This window comes from Ovis aries, chromosome 22, assembly GCF_016772045.2.
Source record: "Ovis aries strain OAR_USU_Benz2616 breed Rambouillet chromosome 22, ARS-UI_Ramb_v3.0, whole genome shotgun sequence".
In the NCBI taxonomy this organism is placed as follows: Eukaryota; Metazoa; Chordata; class Mammalia; order Artiodactyla; family Bovidae; genus Ovis; species Ovis aries.
Window position 1 is genome coordinate 10,260,959 of NC_056075.1, and position 24,412 is coordinate 10,285,370.

The following is a 24,412-nucleotide window of genomic DNA, read 5'->3' on the forward strand; positions in this document are numbered from 1 at the left end:
TTAACAGCTGGTCAAATCCCTTTGGCATAAGGGTTCATTTCCTCTGCTTCTTTGATATATCCAAACACTCTCTGGCCTCAAAGGTGAACCTAGAGCCTGTCCTACAGAGGGAAGTAAGTCAGAAAGAGAAACACAAATCTGTATATTAGCATATATGCATGGAATCTAGAAAAATGGTACTGATGAACATATTTGCAGGACCGGAATGCAGATGCAAATATGAGAATGGACTTGTGAACACAGGGCAGGAAGGAGAGGGTGGGACAAATTGAGAGAGCGCCATTGGCAGATATACACTGCAATATGTAAAGTAGATGGCTAGTGGGAAGGTATTCCGCAGGGAGGTCAGCTCAGTGCTCTGTGATGGCCTAGAGTGGTGGGATGGGGGTACTGTGGCGGGGGGATGGAGGCTCAAGAGGGAAGGGGATATAGCTGATTCACAGTGTTGTACAGCAGAAACCAATACGACATTGCAAAGCAATATACTCCAATTAAAAAACAAATTTTAAAAAATACAAAAAGAAGTGAATCAGGAAGGCCTCAACTTGTCAGCTGTTGCAATCAATCACTTTCCTGCACATTGCCTGTTACCTGGTGGCTGCCAGTACTTTCACAAACATTGCTTCGGTTGACCCTTACAGTGAACTCTGGTATTGAGAAGGCAGATAACTGCTAACTCTGATTTTGCCTTAGGATCCTGAGTACACACTTCCACATTGGATGCCTTGTTTTGAAAATGTTGCTGAACCCTCCCAAGGGTGACAGACATTCAGTGGAAATGAGGATTCAGTCAAACTGGTTAACCTTGGGTGTGTGTCACTGTCCAGGATTTCTTCATTTCCAAGGGCTTCCTGTCTCTCATTTTTCTAGCTTCTGGCTGCAATCATATCTCACTGTCACAAGCAAAAGTTCAGAAGTCCCTCTTCAATAAGGAGTCCTCAGGAACAGGGGAAGCTCTCGTAACTAGGTAAGATCAAGACTTAGAGCAACTGGGAGGCAGGTTGGGAGTGGTAGTCAGATACAGGGCTCTGCACTGAGGCTTCCTGTGTTCCTGTCCTAGTTCTCTCACCTCTTGGCTCTGTAACCTGGGACAGATCTTTAATCTCTCTAAGCTTTCGCTAATTTCTTTGATAAAATGAGGATAATAACAGTAGCTATTTCAATGGCATTTCTTCAATATCTAAATAACATACATGAAACATTTAGAACAGGGCCTGGCACAAGCTGAGCCCTCAATACACATTAGCTAGTATTAATTTCAAAAATGGTTTTAATTATATAACATTTATAGCTATAAAATCAACTGCAGCCAGAGAGCCAGTTTATGGAAAGCTACTGAACTTCGAAAGTAAACTCTGAATTTCTCTAGAAGTCTGTCATTAATTTATTATCATAAAGGTTCTCTGATGTTATTCTCTCGCTCATTCTTGGATTAAAAAAAAAAAATAGTGAAAGAGCTTACCCTGAGATTAATGCGTTATATGTCACTGATCCTCCCTACAATCTTATAAGGTAGGTTGTTTTATTATCCTAATATCACCAGCAGGAAAAACAAGAGACAAAGCTACTGAATAACTTGCCCAAGGTCAGAAATCTTGTTCATGGTGAGGCTGGACTTCAAACTCAGACCACTGAACTGCAGCTCCGCTTTGATAAGTACTCAGCATTGTGATGTTGGCCAAACTGCTTTGAGGAGGCATGTTTTTAATCTGTGCTAAGGAAGAGACATTGCACATTCAAATGCGCAAAATTTGCCTGTGGTTGTTCACAAGAGAGATAGTCTCATCACTTGAAACTCACCATAAACCTGTTTGTTTGAAGTGTCATTGTTCACTGCTCTTGTTTGTTTTGTGGGGTGTTAGAGGAGCTTAAAGGATAACTCCACTTTTAGCTTCTCCGTGGTGTGGAAACTTGTCCTCTGAATCTTTATATAACCTGGCAACTCACAGGTCAGCAAAGATTTAAATTAAGTGAAAATTTTGGATTAAAATAAGAGATAAAATAAACCTTCATACTAGTTCATTTCATATCTGGAACTGGACTATGTCAGGGCAATTTCTATGTGAAAAAAATAGATTAATAGTGTTTGGAGTTAGCTCATTATATTTACTCCTTTCCACACTGTCTCAGCTTTCTCAGGATGTTATTCAAGCTTTCACTGGGGGACTATTTCATTTCATTAATCAATTTTGACATATAACAATTTGTGATTATTAAATGTTTTCTATCAGGCATTCCCACCATGTGGCTGTTTTTAACAACAGCCTATTTGATTTGTGGAACTTTAAATGCTGCTGGATTCTTCAATTTGGAAAAAGAACCAAATCCTGAAGTGTGGATGAGTACTGTAAGTGATGGAGAATTCCAAAGGACATCAAATAAAGCAGATTAATAGGTTGTAAGATTATTGAAGTTCCTGTTATAGCAGAAAATCTCTGATATAGATTAAACATAAGTGATTTTTAGAGATTTGCTGGTGGCTCAGACAGTAAAGAATCTGCCTGCAATGTAGGAGACCTGAGTTTGATCCCTGGGTAGGGAAGATCCCTGGAGAAGAGAATGACTGCCCACTCCAGTATTCTTGCCTGGAGAATTCCATGGGCAGAGGAGCCTGGTGAGCTACAGTCCATGGGGTCTCAAAGAGTTAGACATGACTGGCAACTGAGCACACACAGATTTTAATCCCTCTGGATGATATATGTGACTTCTCTCTACTGGACTGTGGTGTTAGTACCTTTGAACCAAGAGCAGTCTCGCAGCTGACATTTATATACATAAATGTCAATTATTTCATATATGTGTGTGTATGTGTGTGTGTGTATGTGTGAGTCACTTTGCTGTACCCCTGAAACTAAAACAACATTGTTAATCAACTATACCCCAGTATAAAATTAAAACTTTAAAAAGATGTAATACCTACATTTTGTGTATACACAATGGAAATTTACTCAGCCGTAAAAAGAATAATGCCATTTGCAGTGATATTGATGGACCTAGATAGAGATGATTACACCATGTAAGTCAGAAAGAGAAAGACAAATAGCATATGAAGCCACTGACATATGCAATCTAAAATATGATACACATGGACTTATCTATGAAACAGGAGCAGACTCACAGAGAGCAGACTTGTGGTTACAAAGGGAGGGGACAGGGGAGGGTTTGGGATTAGCAAGTGCAAACTGTTATGTATAGAATGCATAAACAACAAGGTCCTTTCGTCTCCTGTCTAGCACAGGGAACTATATTCAATATCTTATAAATAACCCATAATGGAAAAGAATATGAAAAAGAATATATATAATACATATATATTGTGTGTATGTGTATAAAACTGAATTAGTTTGCTATACACCAGAAACTAACACAAATTTGTAAATTAACTACATTTCAAATAAAATATGTCTATATGCACTTTAAAAAAGACAACTGACTTGAGAATATAGTTTTGTCAGAAGAATGAGTCAAAGATGGATATTATCTCCAACTCCCCCAAAACATTTACCACTAGCAGACGTTTTCTAATAGTCCATTTATGTTTTTAATCATGACTTTACATAGTAAATTAATCTCACTGTTACCTGGGGCTGCAGATTTCAAATAATTTACCCTAATAAGCACACACTAGCTGCTTTGTTCTAGCTCCTTTTGATAACCTTTAGAGAAAATGTGTAGCTAATGCTTCTATTTTTACTGAGCAGAGTGAAATCATCACCTATAATGGCTACCCCAGTGAGGAGTATGAAGTAACCACTCAAGACGGGTACATACTCAGCGTCAATCGGATTCCCCATGGGCGAAAAGACACTAAGATCACAGGTACCAAACATGTCTATCTTGAGAAGGAGAATTGCACATGACTAAAATTTAGTACTTGCCGTTCATTAAGATAGTGACTGATTTATCAACATTGGTTTGAATTTTGGATTAGCTTTTATATAGTTAACAGGAAGTCTCATTGTATTCCAATTCTCTGAAGGCAGGCAAGAACTGAAAAATACAAAGGGCAAGACTGATCTAGTGGATTTCCTCGTTGTTGGAAAGAGATTGTCTATACAGGTCAATCCCAATCTCCCAATTTCTCCCACACAACCCCCTTTCTCCCTAGAAATCCATGTATTTGTTCTCTACATCTGTGTCTCTATTTCTGCTTTGTAAATAAGATCATCTATACCATTTATCTAGATTCCGTATGTATGTGCTAATATATGATATTTGTTTTTCTTTTTCTAACTTACTTCACTCTATATGCCACTCTGTAGGTCCATCCACAATTCTACAAATGACCCAATTTCATTCCTTTTCACGGCTGAGATATATTCCGTTGTATACACATACCACATCTTCTTTATCCATTCTTCTACTGACGAACATTTAGGCTCCTTCCATGTCCTGGCTATTGCAAACGGTGCTGCTATGTATCCTTTTGAACGATGAGGGAAATGTAACCACAGATCTTCTGAGAAGGGAGAGAGAAGAGTAAGCAAAGTATCTGCAAAGGCTCAGTGGTCTTTATTTACCAAATCACTTACTGTGATCGCTCTGCCTTATCTCATCTCCCATCCACATTCAGAGGCAGCTAAAATCATGTTGCTTAAGAATTCAAGAGTTTCAAAATGAAAAATGGGAGTTCAACATGGGTAGGATTACTATATAAAATTTGAGATGCCCAGTTAAAGTTGAATTTCAGATAAAGAGCAATGAGTTTTTCATATGCCTCATTTTATGATATGTTAAAAAGAGAGTTCACATGGAAACAACCTAGATGTCCATCAGCAGATGAATGGATAAGAAAGCTGTGGTACATATACACACTGGAGTATTACTTAGCCGTTAAAAAGAAATCATTTGAATCAGTTCTGATGAGATGGATGAAACTGGAGCCAATTATACAGAGTGAAGTAAGCCAGAAAGAAAAACACCAATACAGTATACTAACACATATATATGGAATTTAGGAAGATGGCAATGACGACCCTGTATGCAAGTCAGGGAAAAAAAGACACAGATGTGTATAGCGGACTTTTGGACTCAGAGGGAGAGGGAGAGGGTGGGATGATTTGGGAGAATGGGAATTCTAACATGTATACTATCATGTAAGAATTGAATCGCCAGTCCATGTCTGACGTAGGGTGCAGCATGCTTGGGGCTGGTGCATGGGGATGACCCAGAGAGATGTTGTGGGGAGGGAGGTGGGAGGGGGGGTCATGTTTGGGAACGCATGTAAGAATTAAAGATTTTAAAATTAAAAAAATAAATAAATAAATAAATAAATAAATAATAAAATAAAAAAATAAAAATAAAAAGAGAGTTCATTGTTAATATGAAATGTAAATTTAACGGGGCATCTTGGGTCTTTTTGTTTATCTTTATTTTTGTTTTTGCTAACTCTTGCAATACCAAGCATGATGAGGAGTTGTGGGGAGCCACTATGAAGCATAAAAGGAGAAAAATGTATAGGAAAGACTGCTTAAGAAGGGAGGATAGAATTTGGGCAAGACTGGACATTAAAATATATTTATTATATGTCTCTTTTGGGTTTTTCCAGTGGGGTGTGTGTGTGTGTGATTCTTATGTTTCTGAGATGCTTTAGTTGTTATAAATTTCTCTCTCTGCCTTTTTGCCTCCCTCTAGGTGCCCGACCAGTTGTATATCTGCAGCATGCTCTGTTTTCAGACAATGCCTCCTGGCTTGAGAATTTTGCCAATGGCAGCCTTGGATTCCTTCTAGCTGATGCTGGTTATGATGTATGGATGGGAAACAGTCGGGGGAACACTTGGTCAAGAAGACACAAAACACTCTCAGTGAAGGAAGAGAAATTCTGGGCCTTTAGGTAAACTGTATCTAAGAAAAACCATGAACACAATTTGAGACAAGTCCTTTAAATATAATAGTGTGGATGGTATTAATAATAATGTATGATACTTGGAGTCACACAGCTCCTTGCAGTCTCTACTAACAGCTCAAAGGAAAGAAACAGCAGGAAGCTCTGATTTACACTTATTCTCAGAGAAGTTAATTATCATTTCAACAAGGTCATTTTAACATACGTTCCTATCCAATACAAAGTATGTCTCAAAGGACAGCTTAGAAAATTTCTGGGACAACATATGCACTCATTCAGCCAATATTTATTGAGTGCCTATTCTGTGTACTGTTCTAGTCCCTGAGTGTTCAAGAGTAAACAAGCCTCCACCTTCACGAAGCTTATATTTTTATCCTAGTGATGTTATTACAATTGTTTATTCTCTTGGACTGTCAATTAGCTTTGCAAAGATGATGTTTATCAGTACTATATTTTACCTACAGGAACTGTGGTTGAGAATGTATAGAATACCATTTTCAGGAAAACTCTAATATGAGATCGTTACAACCTTGTTAATAGGCAATAGGAAAGAATCTTTTGACACGCTGACTGCTTGCTTTAATGAAGGCGTTTTCTGCTGTCATCAGAGAACAAGCTGATGCCTGCAGTGAGCATTCTTTCTCAGGCTTAAACTTCCTGGTTGTTTGAAGCCTGCTGCTAGAACAGAAACATATTAATGAAATACCTTATTTCTGTACCTACTGACAAGTTGGAAGGAAAGGAAGAATAGGCCAGATTGTTAGGATTAGAGCATTTGCCCAGGAGCAAGCATCAGGAAATATTTCATGCAGCTGGTCCTTGGTTGGGAACTTGTAGCTTGTTTACTGTAAGGCATCACAATGATTCCCTTATACTGGAAAGTACCAATCTATATTTCCTCTCATGTTCTTTTAATAAGCAGGTCCTTAGTTTGTAAAGTACCTAACTCAACCATATATTATATAGGCATTTTTTGTTCCCTCAACATTTGTATTAATGTTGACTGAACCAGTACTATAAGATTTTGGTATATATTGAATATAACCATATATGGACGGAAATAGTAATAGCAACATCCGATTGAATGTCTAATTTCTGCTGGAGTCATTCCTTTAATACTATCCAGCCCCCATAGCTCCCCTGCCATATAGCATGTCATGCTTATTTTACAGATGATGAGACTTAAGGTCAGAGCATTTAAGTAAATTACGGAAAGCTACTCAGCTAGTACAAGATACAATCATGATTTACAACTGAGAAATTTTGAAATCTGGGTGTTAAATGGCCCTAAGCATCTTGAAGTTCCCTGGGAGAGACTGAAAGAGAGGCGTGCAAACCAGGTTAAGTAAAGGGCAGCAAAAGAAATGCAAGAGAAGGGAGTGAAGAGGAAGAATGACAAGACTGAATTTCAGAAAATGTAGTATACACAAGCCTTGAAATCATTCCTGCTACTAGAAAGTAACACATATAAGTGTGGCGAACAAAAACCACAATAGCCTACATGTAACTGGATAAATAATGAAACACAAACCAGGTAAGTGGACAGCACAAAATTCTGTGTATAAAAAAATAAATGAGCAAGTGCTCTGTTTTGAACTTAGCTGCAAATACTTATAAGGTCCTGTTTTATTCTCCAGCTTTCATGAAATGGCCAAATATGATCTCCCTGGAATAATAGACTTCATTGTAAATAAAACTGGTCAGCAGAAGTTGTATTTCGTTGGATATTCGCTTGGTACTACAATAGGTATGTTTACAAGGGTCAACATTTTTACAAGGGTCAGAGCCACGTAAGAGTTCACCTTTGAATCAGGAACAGAGTCACTGTTTTACATTTACAGTGTCCCTAATTATATGTCCTGTGATGGGAATATAACTCTAGTGGCTGTAGACCTGAATTTCAGAGACTGTGAGTTTGTAGGAAGAGTCCTTCATCCATTTCCCGTCACTGCAGCACATTTGTTATGGTGATGTAATTTGCCAGGAATTCCAAAGAAATATTTCTGAAGACGGAGTCTCTAGATCTCCTCCAGGCTGAAAAAGTAAAGCCAAATGGCATGAAATATCCTTGAAGAATGGTAAATATACATCAATCATACCTTCCTCACAACCCACATGGGATATTAAAAAATAAAAAAGAGAGCTTATATTCATATTTGAGCAAATTTTAAAAGATACAGTAATGTTTTCTTTGTGAATCAGAATGCAAAAACTTACTATAATAAGTAAATCGGGCATATACATTTAGTGTATGATTCATGGGTGGCGCAAGTGGTAAAGAACCCGCCTGCCAATGCAGGAGACATAAGAGGCGTGGATTTGATCCCTAGCTCAGGAAGAGGCCCTGGAGGAGGAAATGGCAACCCACTTCAGTATTCTTGCCTGGAGAACCCCATGAACAGAAGAGCCTGGAGGGCTACAGTCCCTATGGTCACAAAGAGTCGGACATGACTAAAGTGACTTAGCACACAATTAACTGTAAGCACTGTATAAAAAGTTTTTTTTTCAAGTCCAAAAAATGTACTTTGAATGTACACTCCTTAATGGTTTCCCAGATTTTTCAAAAAGGAAATCAATAATCTAGCTCCAAATAAAAATTTTAAAACCCTATACTACTAAAAATATGAATTTGTTCTCAATCTTCCACTAAAATTTCTAATTTTAAGAGACTGGGTTAAATGAAAATGCACTCTTAGTTTGGGTGAAACTGTGTGAGAGATAATAATAAATAATCCTGCTGCTGCTGCTGCTAAGTCGCTTCAGTCGTGTCCGACTCTGTGCGACCCCATGGACGGCAGCCCACCAGGCTCCCCCATCCCTGGGATTCTTCAGGCAAGAACAGTGGAGTGGGTTGCCATTTCCTTCTCCAATGTATGAAAGTGAAAAGTGAAAGTGAAGTCGCTCAGTCGTGCCTGACTCTTAGCGACCCCATGGCCTCCAGCCTACCAGGCTCCTCCGCCCATGGGATTTTCCAGGCAAGAGTACTGGAGTGGGTTGCCATTGGTTTCTCCGAATAAATAATCCTACATTACCACTGTTATAATCAAGAACAAACATGTATTTACCAGTGTTTTATACTGATAAAGTGAAAATCAAATTTGCTCAGTCATGTCTGACTCTGTGATCCCACGGACTATACAGTCCATGGAGTTCTCCAGGCCAGAATACTGGAGTGGGTAGCCTTTCCCTTCTCCAGGGTATCTTCCCAGCCCAGGGATCGAACCCAGGTCTTCCACATTGCAGGCGAATTCTTCACCAGCTGAGCCACAGGGGAAGCCTATTTATACTGATAGGCAGCTTACAAATTTAGGAGAGTCTGTGAGGCTGTGAGCATTGTTTCCCAGGTGGCGCTAGTGGTAAAGAACCCGCCTGCCAATGCAGGAAACATAAGAGACCTGGGTTTGATCTCTGGATCAGAAAGCTCCCCTGGAGATAGGGCATTGCAACCCACTCCAATAGCCCTGCCAGGAGACCCATGGACAGAGGATCCTGGCCAGCTACTGTCCATAGGGTTGCAAAGACACAGACACAACTGAAGCAACTTAGCTTGCAGCATATGAGCATTAGAGAGAATATACTAAAGGAATATCAAAGAACTAGTAGTAAGAGGACCTATCCACCACCCCCCCCCCAAAAAAAAAAAAAACCTGCCACTAACAGGAAAATAATCATACCATAGCTGCTAACACTTAGGAGCATTTTCTACGTTTAGGGCTTTTCATTCAGGACCTTTGCTACAATATCCCTCTCTAAGCTTTAGAACAAGCCTACCACTATTATTCCCATCTCATAGAAAAAGAAAACAGAAGTTCAAAGAAATTGATTGGCTCCTTCAAGGTCTCTTAACACATTAGAGATGGCACCCAAAATTCACACCAGGTAATCTTGACTTCACTGATGGGGTTCTTGGGTGCTGTGGAGAGATTGTATGGAGAAAGAAGATTTGAGTGTGACTAGAAAAGTAGGTAAGACTTAGATATGCCCTCATTACCTGATTGGCAGGGAAAATAGTCAACTTTATCAGGTTTCTGGGTTGCATTTCAAGCATGACATTTTTCAGTGAGCATGATTTGCATCCTGAGCAGAGAAATTTCTGTTATGTGGGAAGGACCGATTCTTCATAGGACTTTTAACAAGTCAGGCCCGGCCCATTAAATACCATGTGGAGTAGGACTTTTCAGCCAGTATGACCATCAAAAACTCACCTCTGCACATTTCTAGACATCTGCTGCTGCTGCTGCTGCTGCTACTGCTGCTGCTAGACATCTTATAGGGGGAGCTATTATGCCTGTTTCAGTTTTTGTATCAGTGCCCAGCCAGCTCCTTTTCTGGTTAAGACAGTTTCAATATTTCAACAAGAAATTCAGAAAAAAAAAAAAAAACTTCTGCTATGGCTTCGTGCATGCATGCACACACACACACACACACATACACACACACACACACACACACACAATGGAGGGGGGCCCAGGAAAGCACAACAGGGAACCAAAACAAAGAGATCCTCCACATAGACTTTCCTGTGTGGAGCTGAGCCCCACCACCTTCACCCTCATATTGCTAGGTACAAATGCAGTGTTATTGCTTTATAAATGGAGACACTTGGTCCTTACTGGGACCATGGTGGACCTTTTGGAAGCAGAGAAGATTCTGGAGGTTTCATAGCATCCAATGAAGAACTGGGAGCAATGCAATCTCATCCCACTGTGAAAAAGAAAAACTGTGAAATAACTCTGTGTGTGTGTGTGTGTGTGCTCAGTCATGTCCAACTCTTTGTAACCCCACAGACTGTAGCCTGCCAGGCTCCTCTGTCCATGAGATTTTCCCAGCAAGTATACTGGAGTGGGTTGCCATTTCCTCCTCCAGAATAGCTAGATGGTGATGCATAGAGCTGATCGATTCACCTCCTACAAACTGACCATTTATTTCGAGGTTCCGTGACTCACTCTGTCATCTCAGAGTTGGGGTAGAATGACAATACTACCAGCACCTAGCCCCCGCTTGGTGGGGGTTGAGGGCATCCTCAGTTTACTTGGCAGGAGTTGCTTCAGCAATTTATTCCTAACTTTCCCCAACCAAGTTAAATTGTCCAGAATAAGAAAGAAATGGAGATTTGAGAGTAGACAGGGCTGAAAATAGATTAACTTTGCCAAATAACTCAGAAGAGTCGCCCAATTCATCCCCCATGATTGCTGCAGTAGAAGAATAAAATGAAAAAGGAGAGCTTCACTTTTGTTAGTAGAAACATTACATCACTACCCCTAATTTTTATGAGATTGTCTTATCTCCCATTCTCTTAGGGTTTGTAGCCTTTGCCACCATGCCTGAACTGGCACAAAGAATCAAAATGAATTTTGCCTTGGGTCCTGTGGTCTCCTTCAAATATCCCACAGGCATTTTTACCAGATTTTTCCAACTTCCAAGTTCTGCAATCAAGGTAAGTTCTTCCTTTGCCACAGTGTATATGAGGATCTCCTTTTGGATGATAGACCCTTATTATTTGAAAATCTACTATGAAACAAAAGTAGGACATTTTGAAATCTGTAGATACCAGACTCTGGGGTCAGGTGCTGTGCGTGTGTGTGCGTGTGTGTGTGTGGGTGTGTGGGTGTGTGTGTGTGTCACAGTGTCTACAGCTCTCATATATAACTCACTATACTCAGTTATTAACAGACCTGAGTATAAGTCAGAATTTCTAGCTGAGCTGACTACTGTGGCAGTTTCCTTGTTCTGTTCTTGTTCCACTGGGCATGTCAATGAATTTACACTGCTCAAATGGTAGACATTTTTCAATTTGATCACTGATGTCCTTGACTTTGATGTTAGATAAGCTGGAATAATATACCCCTTTCCATATGGGAGCTTGCTTCCATTTACTAAAGCTAAAATGCCAAAGCCTAAATGTTTTACAGCTGAATTATTCATTCAACTATTTATTGGTTATTTTCCAATGGTTGGAAAGCTGGTTTGATGGTCAATTGTGAATTTAAGATTTTATCCATCAAAAGTTTTTCTCTGTTTGCTTTCTGTTTCTCTGAAAAGCTCATTGACTAGTATTTTATCAAGATTGCCCCTTAAATGTGAATTGAAGGATAAAATAAGTTGTGGCCAAAATGAGATCAAAGAAACAAGTCAGGATATCAATAATTCATTTTTAAGATGAGATCTTGGTTTGTGGTGAAGAGGTATGAATGGGAAAAAAAGGATTTGTGAGTTAACACAAGGAAGAACTTTCATGAGCCCTAATGATTGATTTGATAGTAGGTTTTTGGTATTGTTTAATAAACTTAGTTCTAGGAGGTCTTCTGGGCCTTGAGCTTCAGCTGATCAGCTTCTCTACCGACTTCAGGTGGTAGAGGCATAGATTTGAGTTACTGTGATGTTGGATGGTTTGCCTTGGAAATGAACCGAGATCATTCTGCCACTTTTGTGGTTGCACCCAAGTACTGCATTTTGGACTCTTGTTGATTATGAGGACTACTCCATTTCTTCTGTGGATTCTTGCCCACAATAGTAGATGTCATGGTCATTTGAATTAAATTCACCCATTCCCGTTCATTTTAGTTCACTGATTCTTAAGATGTCGATGTTTGTTCTTACCATCTCCTGCTTGACCGCGTCCAGTTTTCCTTAATTCATTGATCTAACACTCCAGGTTCCTATGCAATAGTGTTTTCGGTGTCATATCTTTTTGTCCTTTTATACAGTTCATGAGGTTCTCACTGCAGATATACTGGAGTGATTTGCCATTCCCTCCTCCAATGGATCATATTTTGTGGGGAAAGACTAGAGATCGCTTCAGGAAATTGGAGATATCAAGGGAACATTTCACCCAAAGATGGGTGCAGTAAAGGAGAGAAGCGGCAGAGACCTAGCAGGCATTGAAGAGACTAAGAAGAGATAGAAGGAAAACATAGAGGAACTCTACAACCAAGATCTTAGTGAACTGGGTTAGTACAATGATGTGGTCATTCACCCAGAGCCAGACATTCTGGAGTGCCAAGTTAAGTGGACCTTAGGAACCACTGATGTTAATAAAGCTAATGGATGCAATGGAATTCCGATACAACTATTCAAATCCTTAAAGGATAATGCCATCAAGGTGTTGCATTCAATATGTCAGCAAAGCTGGATGACCCAGCAGTGGCCACAGGACTGGAAATGGTCAGTCCTCATTTCAATCCCCAAGAAGAGTAGTACTAAAGAATGTGCTAACCATTGGGCAGTTGTGCCTATTTCCCATGCTAGTAAGCTCATGCTTAAAATATTGCATGCGAGGCTTCAGCATTATGTGAACCAAGAACTTCCAAATGTCCAAGCTGGGTTTAGAAAAGAAAAGGAAACAGAAATCAAATGGCCAGCATTTGCAGGATCATAGAGAAAGCAAGGGAATTCCAGAAAAAAACGTCTACCTCTGTTTCACCAACTATGCTAAAGCCTTTGACTGTGTGATCATAACAAACTATGGAAAGCTCTTAAAGAGACGGGAATACCAGACCTGTCTGTGGGTTGAGAAGCAAGAGTTGGAACCCTGTATAGAACAGCTGATTGATTCAAGATTGAGAAAGCAGTATGACAAGGCTGTCTGTTGCCACTCTGTTTAACCTATACACTAGCACATCATAAGAGATGCCGGGCTGGATAAGCTACAAGCTAGAATCAAGATATACAGGAAAAACATCAACAACCTCAGTTACGCAAATACTGCCACTCTAGTAGCAGAAAGTGAAGAGGAACTAAAGAGCCTCTTGATGAGAATGAAGGAGGAGAGTGAAAGAGATGGCTTGAAACTAGTATTAAAAAACCTAAGATCATGGTATCCAGTCCCATCACTTCATGGCAAATAGAAGGGGGGAAAGGTGGAAGTAGTGACAGCTTTCCTTCTCTTGGGCTCTAAAATCACTACAGATGGTGACTGCAGCTATGAAATCAGAAGGTGATTGCTTCTTGGCAGGAAAGTTGTGACAAACCTAGACATGTGTTGAAAAACAGAGATATCACTTTTGCAACAAAGATCCGTATAGTCAAGGCTATGGTCTTCCCAATGGTTATGTACAGTTGTGAGAGCTGAACTGTAAAAAAGTCAGAGTGCCAAAGAATTGATACCTTCAAACTGTGGTGCTGGAGAAGACTCCTGAAAGTCCCTTGGACACCAAGGAGATCAAACCAGTCAATCTTAAGGGAAATCAACCCTGAATATTTGTTGGAAGTACTCATGCTAAAGCTGAAGCTCCAGTATTCTGGTCATCTGATGTGAACAGTCAACTAATTGGAGAAGTCTCTGATACTGGGAAAGATTGAGAGCAGGAGAAGAGGGTGTCAGAGAATGAAATGGCTGAACGGACATGAACCGAGGCAATGGACATGAATTTGAGCAAACTTCGGGAGATGGTGAGGGACAGGGAGGCCTCGTGTGCTGCAATCCATGGGGTCCCAAAGAGTCAGACATGACTGAGCAACTGAACAACAGCAACATTAAACTTAGGGATTCCTAGGTGGCTCAGCGATAAAGAATCCACCTGCCAATGCAGGAGATGCAAGAGATATGGGTTCAATCCCTGGGTCAGGAAGATCCTCTGGAGGAGGAAATGGCAGTTCACTCCAGTATTCTTGCTGGGAAAATTCCATGGACAGGGGAGCCTGGAGAGCTACAGTCTATGGATTTGCAAAGAGTGAGACACAACTGAATGACTGAGCACAATGCTTCCCTCATAGCTCAGCTGGTAAAGAATCTGCCTGCAATGCAGGAGACCTGGGTTAGATTCCTGGGTCGGGAAAATCCCCTGGATTAGGAAATGGCAATCCACTCCAGTATTCTTGCCTGGAAAATCCCATGGACAGAGGAGCCTGGCGGGCTACAGTCCATGGGGTTGCAAGAGTCAGACACGACTTAGCGACTAAACCACAATGTAACTTCCCTTTTGTGTGATTGATAGTTCTATTTCAAAATGTGTTGGCATCGATTAATTTGGGATATTTTCTACATTGGGTCAGAGTTAAGCAGGTAAACTGCTGCTGCTAAATTGCTTCAGTCATGTCCGACTCTGTGTGACGCCATAGACGGCAGCCCGCCAGGCTCCCCCGTCCCTGGGATTCTCCAGGCAAGAACACTGGAGTGGGTTGCCACTTCCCTCTCCAGTGCATGAAAGTGAAAAGTGAAAGGGAAGTCACTCAGTCGTGCCCGACTCTCAGTGACCCGATGGACTGCAGCCTACCAGACTCCTCCGTCCATGGGATTTTCCAGGCAAGAGTACTGGAGTGGGTTGCCATTGCCTTCTTCAAGCAGGCAAACTAGTAAATCCAGAGATAGACACATCTATCACTAAGTATACCTGTTTTGCATATGTATTGCTTTGCCTACATAGGTCAGATCTGAGGTAGGTATTTTCCCTGATTTATCTCAGTTTCTAATTCCCTATTGTCAAACTTTCTGCCACTTCAAGTCCCATTCTCTACTCCTACCCCTCCATAATATCTGTTACCCCTAGAAGCTCCAGTCATTACATCAGAGATCCCCACTCAAGCTCACTTTTATAAACTCTAGAAGTTTTAATCATGCTGTTGCCCATGACATCATTTTCTTCTATCCAATGGCACGTTCCCTTCAGCACACCATCCTCTACTTTTCAGCATGAAAGTCAAGCACTCTGGTACACTACCAGAAAGGTGATGTGTACATAGGTAAAACCCTGCTTTTCTTTCCTATTCAAGGCAATGTTTGACCTTAAAGGAGAAACTGTTCTACTTCTCTTGCCAGTTAATGAGAAATATAGGCAATCACTGATTAGATCGATTTCAGGGGAGCTTTCACAATGGATAAATTAGCTAATTGGGGGCTGAAGATCATTGCTACCATCTCCTTGTAAATTATGTTTGATGATATTCCCTAGGTAAAGACTGATTTATAAATAGGTACTTTTCCAAAATAACTTGGTCTCCTTGAGCAAAATGGGAAAAAAATATACAAATATAAATATGAATATAAGAATTCTCATTCCAGGGATGAAGGGAATGTCAAGAAATCTGCAAATGATTCTTGAAAGAATAATTATTTTTTATTTTTTACAGAAGTTGTTTGGTACCAAAGGTTTCTTTTCAGAAGAAAGTATAGGGAAGTCACCTTCTATCAAAATCTGCAACAATAAAATATTGTGGGTGATGTGTAGTGAATTTCTGTCCTTATGGGCAGGATTCAACAAGAAGAACATGAATATGGTATGTATAAAGATTCTAGGGCCATTTGATGCTTTTAGAAATTCCAGCTTTCCTTTGGTTCTTCTTTTTGTTTTTTATTTGGTTCATTTATTTTTGGCTGTGCTGGGTCTTTGTTGCTGTGCAGGCTTTCTCTGGTTGCAGGGAGTGGGGGCCACTCTCTAGTGGAGGAGCATGGGCTTCTCATTGCAGTGGCCTCTCTGGTTCTGGAGAACGGGTTCCAAGCATGCTTGCTTTAGTAGTGTGGTTCCTGGGCTCTGGAGCACAGGCTCAATAGTTGTGGCCCATGGGCTTAGTTGCTCCACGACATGTGGAATCTTCCCAGATCAGGGATCCAACCTGTGTCTTCTGCATTGGCAGGTGGGTTCTTTACCACTTAGCCACCAGGGAAGTTCCCTTTGTTTCATTTTGATGTATCTATCATATTACATAAACTAATGTGGTACTCTGAACTCATTTCAAAGGCAGAGATTTTCTCTGCATAGAAGATTAGATATTCAGTGTGAAGACTGAAGAAGAGAATAGGCAGCTTCATCCTTTCATCTCTGGTCAAATTTAATATAACAGTTGTGCAAGAATAGGTAGCAGTTTCCCATGTTTGCAATTAGCCACCCCTTGCTATAGTCACCTTGATTTTATAATACAATGCATTAAAAAATAAAATAAAATCCTAGGAAAGAGACTTTAAACTTATTCTTTGTGCCCTCTCTTGGTGGGTCACTTTAGCCTCAAATGCACCACTTGAAACATATAAGACAGCATGGAATGGAATGGAATGGATTCTGCCTCGCCATTCTACTGCAATATTTGTTTATTCATTCTTAGCATAATTATTCTCTGCTTCTTAAAGGCACAGTCTTTTCTTTGGGTGATAATTGCTTTAATATGTTTTGTTTTGTTTTGTTTTATCTTCAGAGCCGAATGGATGTGTATATGTCCCATGCTCCCACTGGATCATCAATACAGAACATCCTGCATATAAAACAGGTAGTGTCTTTGTCATGGAAAACCATTCCCCTTATTTTCTTTATATTTGAAATGACAGAGTTAGCATGTCTGTTCTAAGAAGCTTAGCAGCTAGCTTCCATTTTACCTTTTTCTCCATCTTTATAGTTGCATTTCCCTGGATTTTAAGAGAAAGAACAAGGTATGTGCAGACCAAGTCGGTCACATAAATGAATCCCATTTTAAATATGAGCTTGTAAAGTAGGCTCTGAGCTGAAACTGAACATAAACTGGGAGAACCTCAGAAGAACTGAGCCTTCCCAGAGAGAGAAATACCTGACATTTGATTTCCCACAGTGAGTCTTGGGTTCTCACTAGCTTTTCCTTCAATCCAAGGAATTCATTGCCTCCCTTTCTCTTGATCTTGTTTTGCACACTGGTAAAATTTATTTATATCCTCTGGTGATGCAGAAGCCTTATTTTCTTCCGAGCATACAGTATACTTTTCTAAGATTTGCTATTAACAGTCGTAATGCTTATTCTGAATACTGCTTTTCTATAAAACATTTCATTCCAGCTTTACCATTCTGATGAATTCAGAGCTTATGACTGGGGGAGTGAAGCTGAAAACATGCGTCACTACAATCAGGTGAGTTACTCAGAGCAACCCTAGAAGGTTGGCTTTGAAAAATTATAATGATACATTATTTGACAGTAAAAAGAATCCTACCTGGCACTTGGTCACATTCACACTGGTAGACAGAGATTTTTCAAAGTGCATTTTAAATATTTATTTATTTCAAAAAATCTAAAAATAAAAGAAGTATATACTAAGGAAGTTAAATCATTTATAATCCCTCCACCCTGAGATAACTAGATGATCAATATTTTGTTATATTTCTTCCAATCTCAACATTTACTTATAGTCATAGCAAAACATAACTAATGTTGTAAGAGAGATTTTTAATATAATTTTAATAGCTGCATAATAATTTAAATTGTATGATAAAAATTTATATAGTAAATGAATACATACTTCTTGATACCAACAAAAAAATAAAATTGCACATAGGAGTTAAGAGAATTATCCACCTGTGAAGAGTTGAGTCTTAAGGCATCTTTTTCCCTCTAACTTTACATACTAAAATTTATATATTCATTTAGCCATCCTATGCTTTTAATCAACGCTGTTGCCACCTTCCTGTTTTTTTCTAAGTCATTAGCTGGGCGTCTCAGTATGAATTAAAAACGTTAGATTAAAATTTTCCTTTATTTTCCCAAACTGGCATACCTAAAGCTATCAGTGCAAACATAGGTCAATTAAATTGCTTCTGGACATCAAATGAGTCAATCAAACCAGTCAATTTCTTAGTTGTTGTTTAGTCGATAAGCCATGTCCAACTATTTTGTAATGCCATGGACATTAGCCTGCCGGGCTCCTCTGCCCATGGAATTTCCCAGCAAGAATACCAGAGTGGGTTGCCATTTCCTTCTCCCAGGATCTTTTCCCCTGAGGGATCGAACCCGTGTCTCCTGCATTGCAGGCGGATTCTTCACTGCTGAGCCACCAGGGAAGCCTTCAATTTCTCAGTAACAGATTGAATTGTTAGGGAAATGAATCCACTAGCTTCTAAGACAATGAGAGTGGTGTATAATTTTTATTTTTATTTTTAATTAGCATGATTAAGATGTGACTTACATACAGTATAAGTCCCTGATTTTGCACGTTCAACTTAGTGTTTCAACAAATATATCCATTCATGTAACCACATCACAAGCAAGATATTGAACATTTTTGTTACCCGCAAAAGATTTCGCTTGTTCCTCAGACAATATAAATTCACAGATGCATATATTTGCAAGTGCTTAGAAAAAGGCCAAAAAATAAAGAGCACATGTTAAAGTGATAACTCTCAAGAAAAGGAAGAAAGGAGAGGTGAAGTGGATGCATACAAAGGAGTAAAAGGAGGCTATTATTTTGGATTTCACGCTCTTTTGTTCTCTTTCATTGTTTTTCATGAACATGTTATATTTATATATTGTTTATATTTACAAGAAAATAAGACCAAAAAATCACATACACAGAAAACCATTATTATCAAGTTCTCTTTTTCCAGCTTTATTGAGGTAAAGCTGACCCAAAAGATTTAAGATTGAAGTGTATGATGTGATGACAAATATTGAGAGTGTAAATGTTCTCAGAATTTGTAGTAAGCTAGCTGGTCCTACCCTACTCCAGGCCAATTCTATTTTATTTGCTTGTAATTTTGTATCGTTGGAAGTCAATTTTTATTCCGTTCTCAACAGTGTGTCCTCTTCATAAGTTCCCAACACAACCTCTGTGCCCATTGTATGTTTTCTTGAGAATAAAAATATTAACTTATATAAGCTTTATGAGGGTAGGAATTTCCTTCTGTTCTGTTCCCCAGTATTGTCCCAGCTGGTAGAGTAGCTAGCCCTTACTAGTCCCTTGATAATCATTTGTTGTATGAATGAAATTTCTTAACTTCCCTCTAATCTACCTTAAAATCTCTCTGTGTTTTTGATTCTGTCTTTCCTTTCACTCTCAGAATATGATGGTCCTCTTATCCAAGTTATCCTGTCTTGTGTCCTCGACCCCATCTCTTCTTATCTATTCTTACTGCCTTCTCTTACTATCTTAAATGAACTCCTGTTTCATACAAAAAAAAAAAAAATAACAAACAGAAACCCTTCCCTCAAGCCTTCAATTCTATCAATCCATGCTTCCATCATTCTGTTTTCAATCAACATTTTTTAATATCTAAAAATTTTAAGTATCTCTACTTCTCTACTCACTCCTGAACACTGAAAAAGGTAGTTTGAGTCCTCATCTTTTTATTATAGCTGTTCTATTTAAGGTACCTTCCCTGGTGGCTCAGACTATAAAGAGTCTGCCTACAATGTGGGACACCTGGGTTCAACCCCTGGGTGGGGAAGGTCCCCTGGAGAAGGAAATGGCAACTCATTCCAATATTCTTGTCTGGAAAATCCCGTAGACCGAGGAGCCTGGCAGGCCCCAGTCCATGGGATCATTTGTGGCTTTTAACTGCCAAACATAATTGCCTGTTCTCACCTGTAGTATTAGTTACCATAGACTCCTTGCAAATTACCACCCAGACTTGGATTTCCATAATGTAACATTCTGATTTCTTTCCCTCCCTTTTTGATTGCTCTCTTTATCCTCTCACTAGCTACTCTCAAACCCTCACCACTCTCAATTATCAGAATTCTCCACAATCCTTCCCATATCTCTCCCCTTTGTGTTTGAATAATTTAGCCATCTCTACAGCTTCCACTTTGCTGGTGCTTCAGTGGCAAAGAATAGGACTGCCAGTTCCAGAGATGTGGATTTGATCCCTGTCAGGAAGATCCCCAGAGAAGGAAATGGCAACCCACTCCAGTAATCTCATCTGGGAAATTTCATGGACAGAGGAGCCTGGTGGGCTATAGTCCATGTTGTCACAGAATCAGACATGACTTAGCGACTAAACAACAGCTTCAGTTACCCTGCTCTGAGGATAATCCAAACTGCCTCCCTAGATTTTTTTCAGGACCCATTCCCAACAAATTTCTTCTTCAAGTCATCCCACAAACTAGGCAGAGCTGTGAGAAATGACCCTGCCTTGTCTCTAAAACTTCTGAAGGATGCCCAACTGCCTGAACCTGACATTTAGACCTTGACTGTCTCCAGTCTTATATCCTACTGTATTCCCTTACATAGTTTTTTTCTGGGTGCACTGGGCAGCTTGCCATTCCTGACCACGCCACACATGCTCTATCTGCCTGCTGGAAAGTGCTCACACCTTCATCCTTATCTTTAAAATACAACCATCCCTCAAGTGAAAATGACAGTGTTAGTTGCTCGGTCGTGTCCAACTCTTTGCAACCCCTTGGATGGTAGCCCGCTAGTCTCCCCTGTCCGTGGGATTCTCCAGGCAAGAATACTGGAGTGGGTAGCCAGGCTCTTCTCCAGGGTATCTTCCTGACCCATGGATAAAATCCAGGTCTCCTGCATTGCAGGCAGCCTTTTTACCATCTGAACTACCAGGGAAGCCCTTCAAATGACTGCTCTTTACATGAAACCTCAGTTGAAAATAATTTCTTCTTTGTCTTCACTTCCATCATATTTGGGGAATGTTTTATAGCATTTAACATATCCTCCTTTGTATACAAACATTTATTTAGCCATTTTGCCTTGTTCCTTCACACTCCTTGTATATAGGGACCATTGTATGCTGTCTTCCTATGGCCATCGTAAATACTCATCTAGTAGTCTCTCTACTTATTTGGAGTCAGTCGTTGCTCTGAGGAGCTTCCTCTCATGAATGTCCTTTCTCTCTCTTCCATAGAGTCGTCCTCCACTGTATGACCTGACTGCCATGAAAGTACCTACTGCCATCTGGGCTGGTGGAAATGATATTCTTATCACACCCCGAGATGTGGCCAGGATACTCCCCCAAATCAGGAATCTGCGTTACTTCAAACTATTGCCAGATTGGAACCACTTTGATTTCATCTGGGGCCTCGATGCTGCTCAACGAGTGTACAGCAAAATCATAGATTTGATGAAGTCATATCCCTAACTGCAGTATACCTGCTTTTCAGATAGGAGTTGCTTCCAAGCCCATAAGAGGCTTTGGGGAGGAAATACTAGTCTACTTAAGTAGCAGTGAGATGTACACCGGCATCCTTCACCTTGTTGCTTTTGCTGAGGTGTTCTCTTATCACGGCATCCCAGCTAGGAATTATTTCAACTCTGTTGCTCTTTCTCAAGCAAATGTCCACATCTGAACTCTCAGAATCTCTTCCTTTCAGTCAGAGCCAAGTCCATGCTTTTCTCCAAGAAGCCCTAGTAAACTCTTTGCTGCTAACTATACACTTCAGGGAAGAATTAAAAGAGGCCTTTGTCTTTCTTATTTCAAATATATATAGTGGCTTCATGCAAATAATACCCACTCCCCATCCCATCTTTTCAAAGGATTGAATGTAAGCATAGGAGTGCTGGCCTAGAAAAATCTTGTCAGGGGGTCATTTGGGAAAATATTTCAGATGGCTGTAATCTGTGGCTTTCTCAAAATCACAGGTAGAGCAATAGTCAAATGGTCATCTAGTAGGCAAGCCATGAAATAAGCCTGATCCACATCAAGCTTGAAAAGAATAGCAGAATGGAAAACTAACCAAATCAAACTATTCCAGGAGTTTTACTGTTACAAGCTGGGGGATTGGAGTGGGGAGGGTGCGGAGACAAGATTGAGGATGACTAAGATAAACTGAATTTTTAGTTGTTAAAAGTATTCACTGTAGACTACTGTCTTTAAAACAAGGTTAAATTGAACAAAGCTTTTTGAAAATAGTGTACTAGAACTCATAGACAGTAGTCTTAAGTGATAGCATTTGAGAGCTCATTCTTTCTTGTTTTGCTTTAAAGATAAACTAAACTGATCAACCATTATGCCTTCATTATCAAAGTAGAATTTATACTATTGCATTAATACCCATTAACATTTAAAGCAGCTTTCTGAAAGCCTAACTGAGGACCAGAAGACAGGCACTAGAAATTCTAAAGTCATGCTTTATTTCAGTCTCTAACTGATGCCAGACACTGAGTCTAGGACTCAGTACAGAGTTCCAAAAGTAGCATGAAGCTTTAGTGTCAGCTCTATATTCCTGAATGAACTCCTTCAGGAGTGAATTCCAGGTGCAAACCTGGAAAAGACCTTTCTTTCCGCGAAGATGTAATTAATGGAAAACTGTCTATGAGCCTCAAGGAATCATAAATTTAATAAATAATGCACAATACATACTTTCAACAGTTTAACTTAAAACAGATAAGTGTAGTAGTTCAAAAATATTTGCATGCAGGGTCAAGGTCTTTGGATGCTGAATATCATATAATTATTCTCCAATAAATAATCTAGAATTGATCATTTTTAGTTTTAGTGTCTTTAAAAGGGATGACAATTTTTTAAAATTTGGGAAGCAAGTTTAAATGGAAATCTTTTATATCTTTATAGTATTTATTTACCAAGATTAAACTAATTTTATCACAGTTTTTAGTGACTTTTATTGAGCTCGTTCAAAGATTACATGGTAGTTTTCATACAAGCAATGCGTTCTATTTTGTGTGCATGCATACTAAGTTGCTTTGGTCATGTCTGACTCTTTGCAACCATATGGACCATAGCCTACCAGGCTCCTCTATCCATGGGGATTCTCTGGGAAAGAATACTGGAGTGGGTTGCCATGCCCTCCTCCAGGGGATCTTCCCAACCCAGGAATTGAACCTGTGTCTCTAACATCTCCTGCATTGATAGACAGGTTCTTTACCACTAATGCTTCCTGGGAAGCCCACATCCTATTTTAGTCACATTTAATTACATTAATCAAAACTCATTGATAATTATGAATTATCAATAACTCAACTGATAGAACAAATAGATAAGACTGAGAACAGATATCTAACTCTTAGTAAGCATATGACTCAACTGAAAGGAGTGGAAGGATGTGACTGTAATAGATTAGCCTACTAGTTATGAATATTTAAGAGGCAACGGGCATCAGTTATGTTTATATGGAGAAAAAATGGCATTGGTTAATACAGGAATCTGGTTAAGCGAGGGTCAATTAAGAGAGCTTCAATAGGATTTGTCCTATTCAGCTACTGCTACAACAATCCTGTGCAATAAACAACTCAGTAGCTTACTACAGCAAACATTTATTTTTTTATGCTCACAAGTCCACAGTTTGGCTGGTGTGGCTCCATTTTGCACAGCTTGGCTCAAAGCTGTAAGTTGGGTCCCGGTCTGCTCCATACCTTCTCTTCATTCTGGAACTAGCAGCCCTCAGGATTATGTTCTTCATGTGACAGATCCCAAGAACACGAGAGGGTAAATGAGATCACGCTAGAATATTTGAACCTCTGCTGGTTCACATGCCTTCAGCTAATTCAGATCACAGGACCAAGCCTTACCTCAATGAAGCAGAATAGTCTGCTTCACCTACAGGAAGACACTTCAAACCACATGCAAAAAAGTGTGGATATAAAATGCTATTATTCAAGAATGAAGAATTGGGGAAGATACTCCATTCTGCCATACATAGGCACAAAATCTGAAAGATAAAAATAGCGAATAAAAAGTAAGTTTTCCTCTTTCTCCCAACTCCTTATCATACACTCTTTCCTTCAAAGACACCTAACTCTTACCAATATTTTTGTGTGTCTTTCTACAGACTATGCTATGCTTATTCAAATGAATCCACAGATACCCAGTTTTTTCTCCTTTTGGTACCATATTGTATAGTCTTTACCATGTCTTGCTTTGATCACTTACTATCTCTTGGAAATCATTCTCCATCAGTTCACATGGAACATTATTAAAGGTTACATGG

At 39.6% G+C, this 24,412-nt stretch overlaps 1 protein-coding gene across 1 annotated transcript; it reads left to right on the plus strand.

Moving 5' to 3' along the window:
• Positions 1-892: 892 nt before the first annotated feature.
• Positions 893-23,072, plus strand: LOC101123254 (lipase member N). The gene is made up of 10 exons (XM_027960402.3): positions 893-967; positions 2,232-2,347; positions 3,702-3,819; positions 5,635-5,833; positions 7,483-7,592; positions 11,146-11,282; positions 15,914-16,060; positions 16,973-17,044; positions 17,580-17,651; positions 21,373-23,072. The coding sequence occupies exons 2-10, from the start codon at positions 2,243-2,245 to the stop codon at positions 21,604-21,606; spliced, it is 1,194 nt and encodes a 397-aa protein (XP_027816203.1). The 5' UTR covers positions 893-967; positions 2,232-2,242; the 3' UTR covers positions 21,607-23,072.
• Positions 23,073-24,412: the final 1,340 nt, after the last annotated feature.

Coding starts and splice junctions, on each gene's coding strand:
- LOC101123254 (XM_027960402.3), top strand. CDS start 2,243: ATGTGGCTGTTTTTAACAACAGCCTATTTGATTTGTGGAACTTTAAAT. Junction 7,593..11,145: donor TTCGCTTGGTACTACAATAG/GTATGTTTACAA, acceptor CCATTCTCTTAG/GGTTTGTAGCCTTTGCCACC. Junction 17,652..21,372: donor ACATGCGTCACTACAATCAG/GTGAGTTACTCA, acceptor TCTCTTCCATAG/AGTCGTCCTCCACTGTATGA.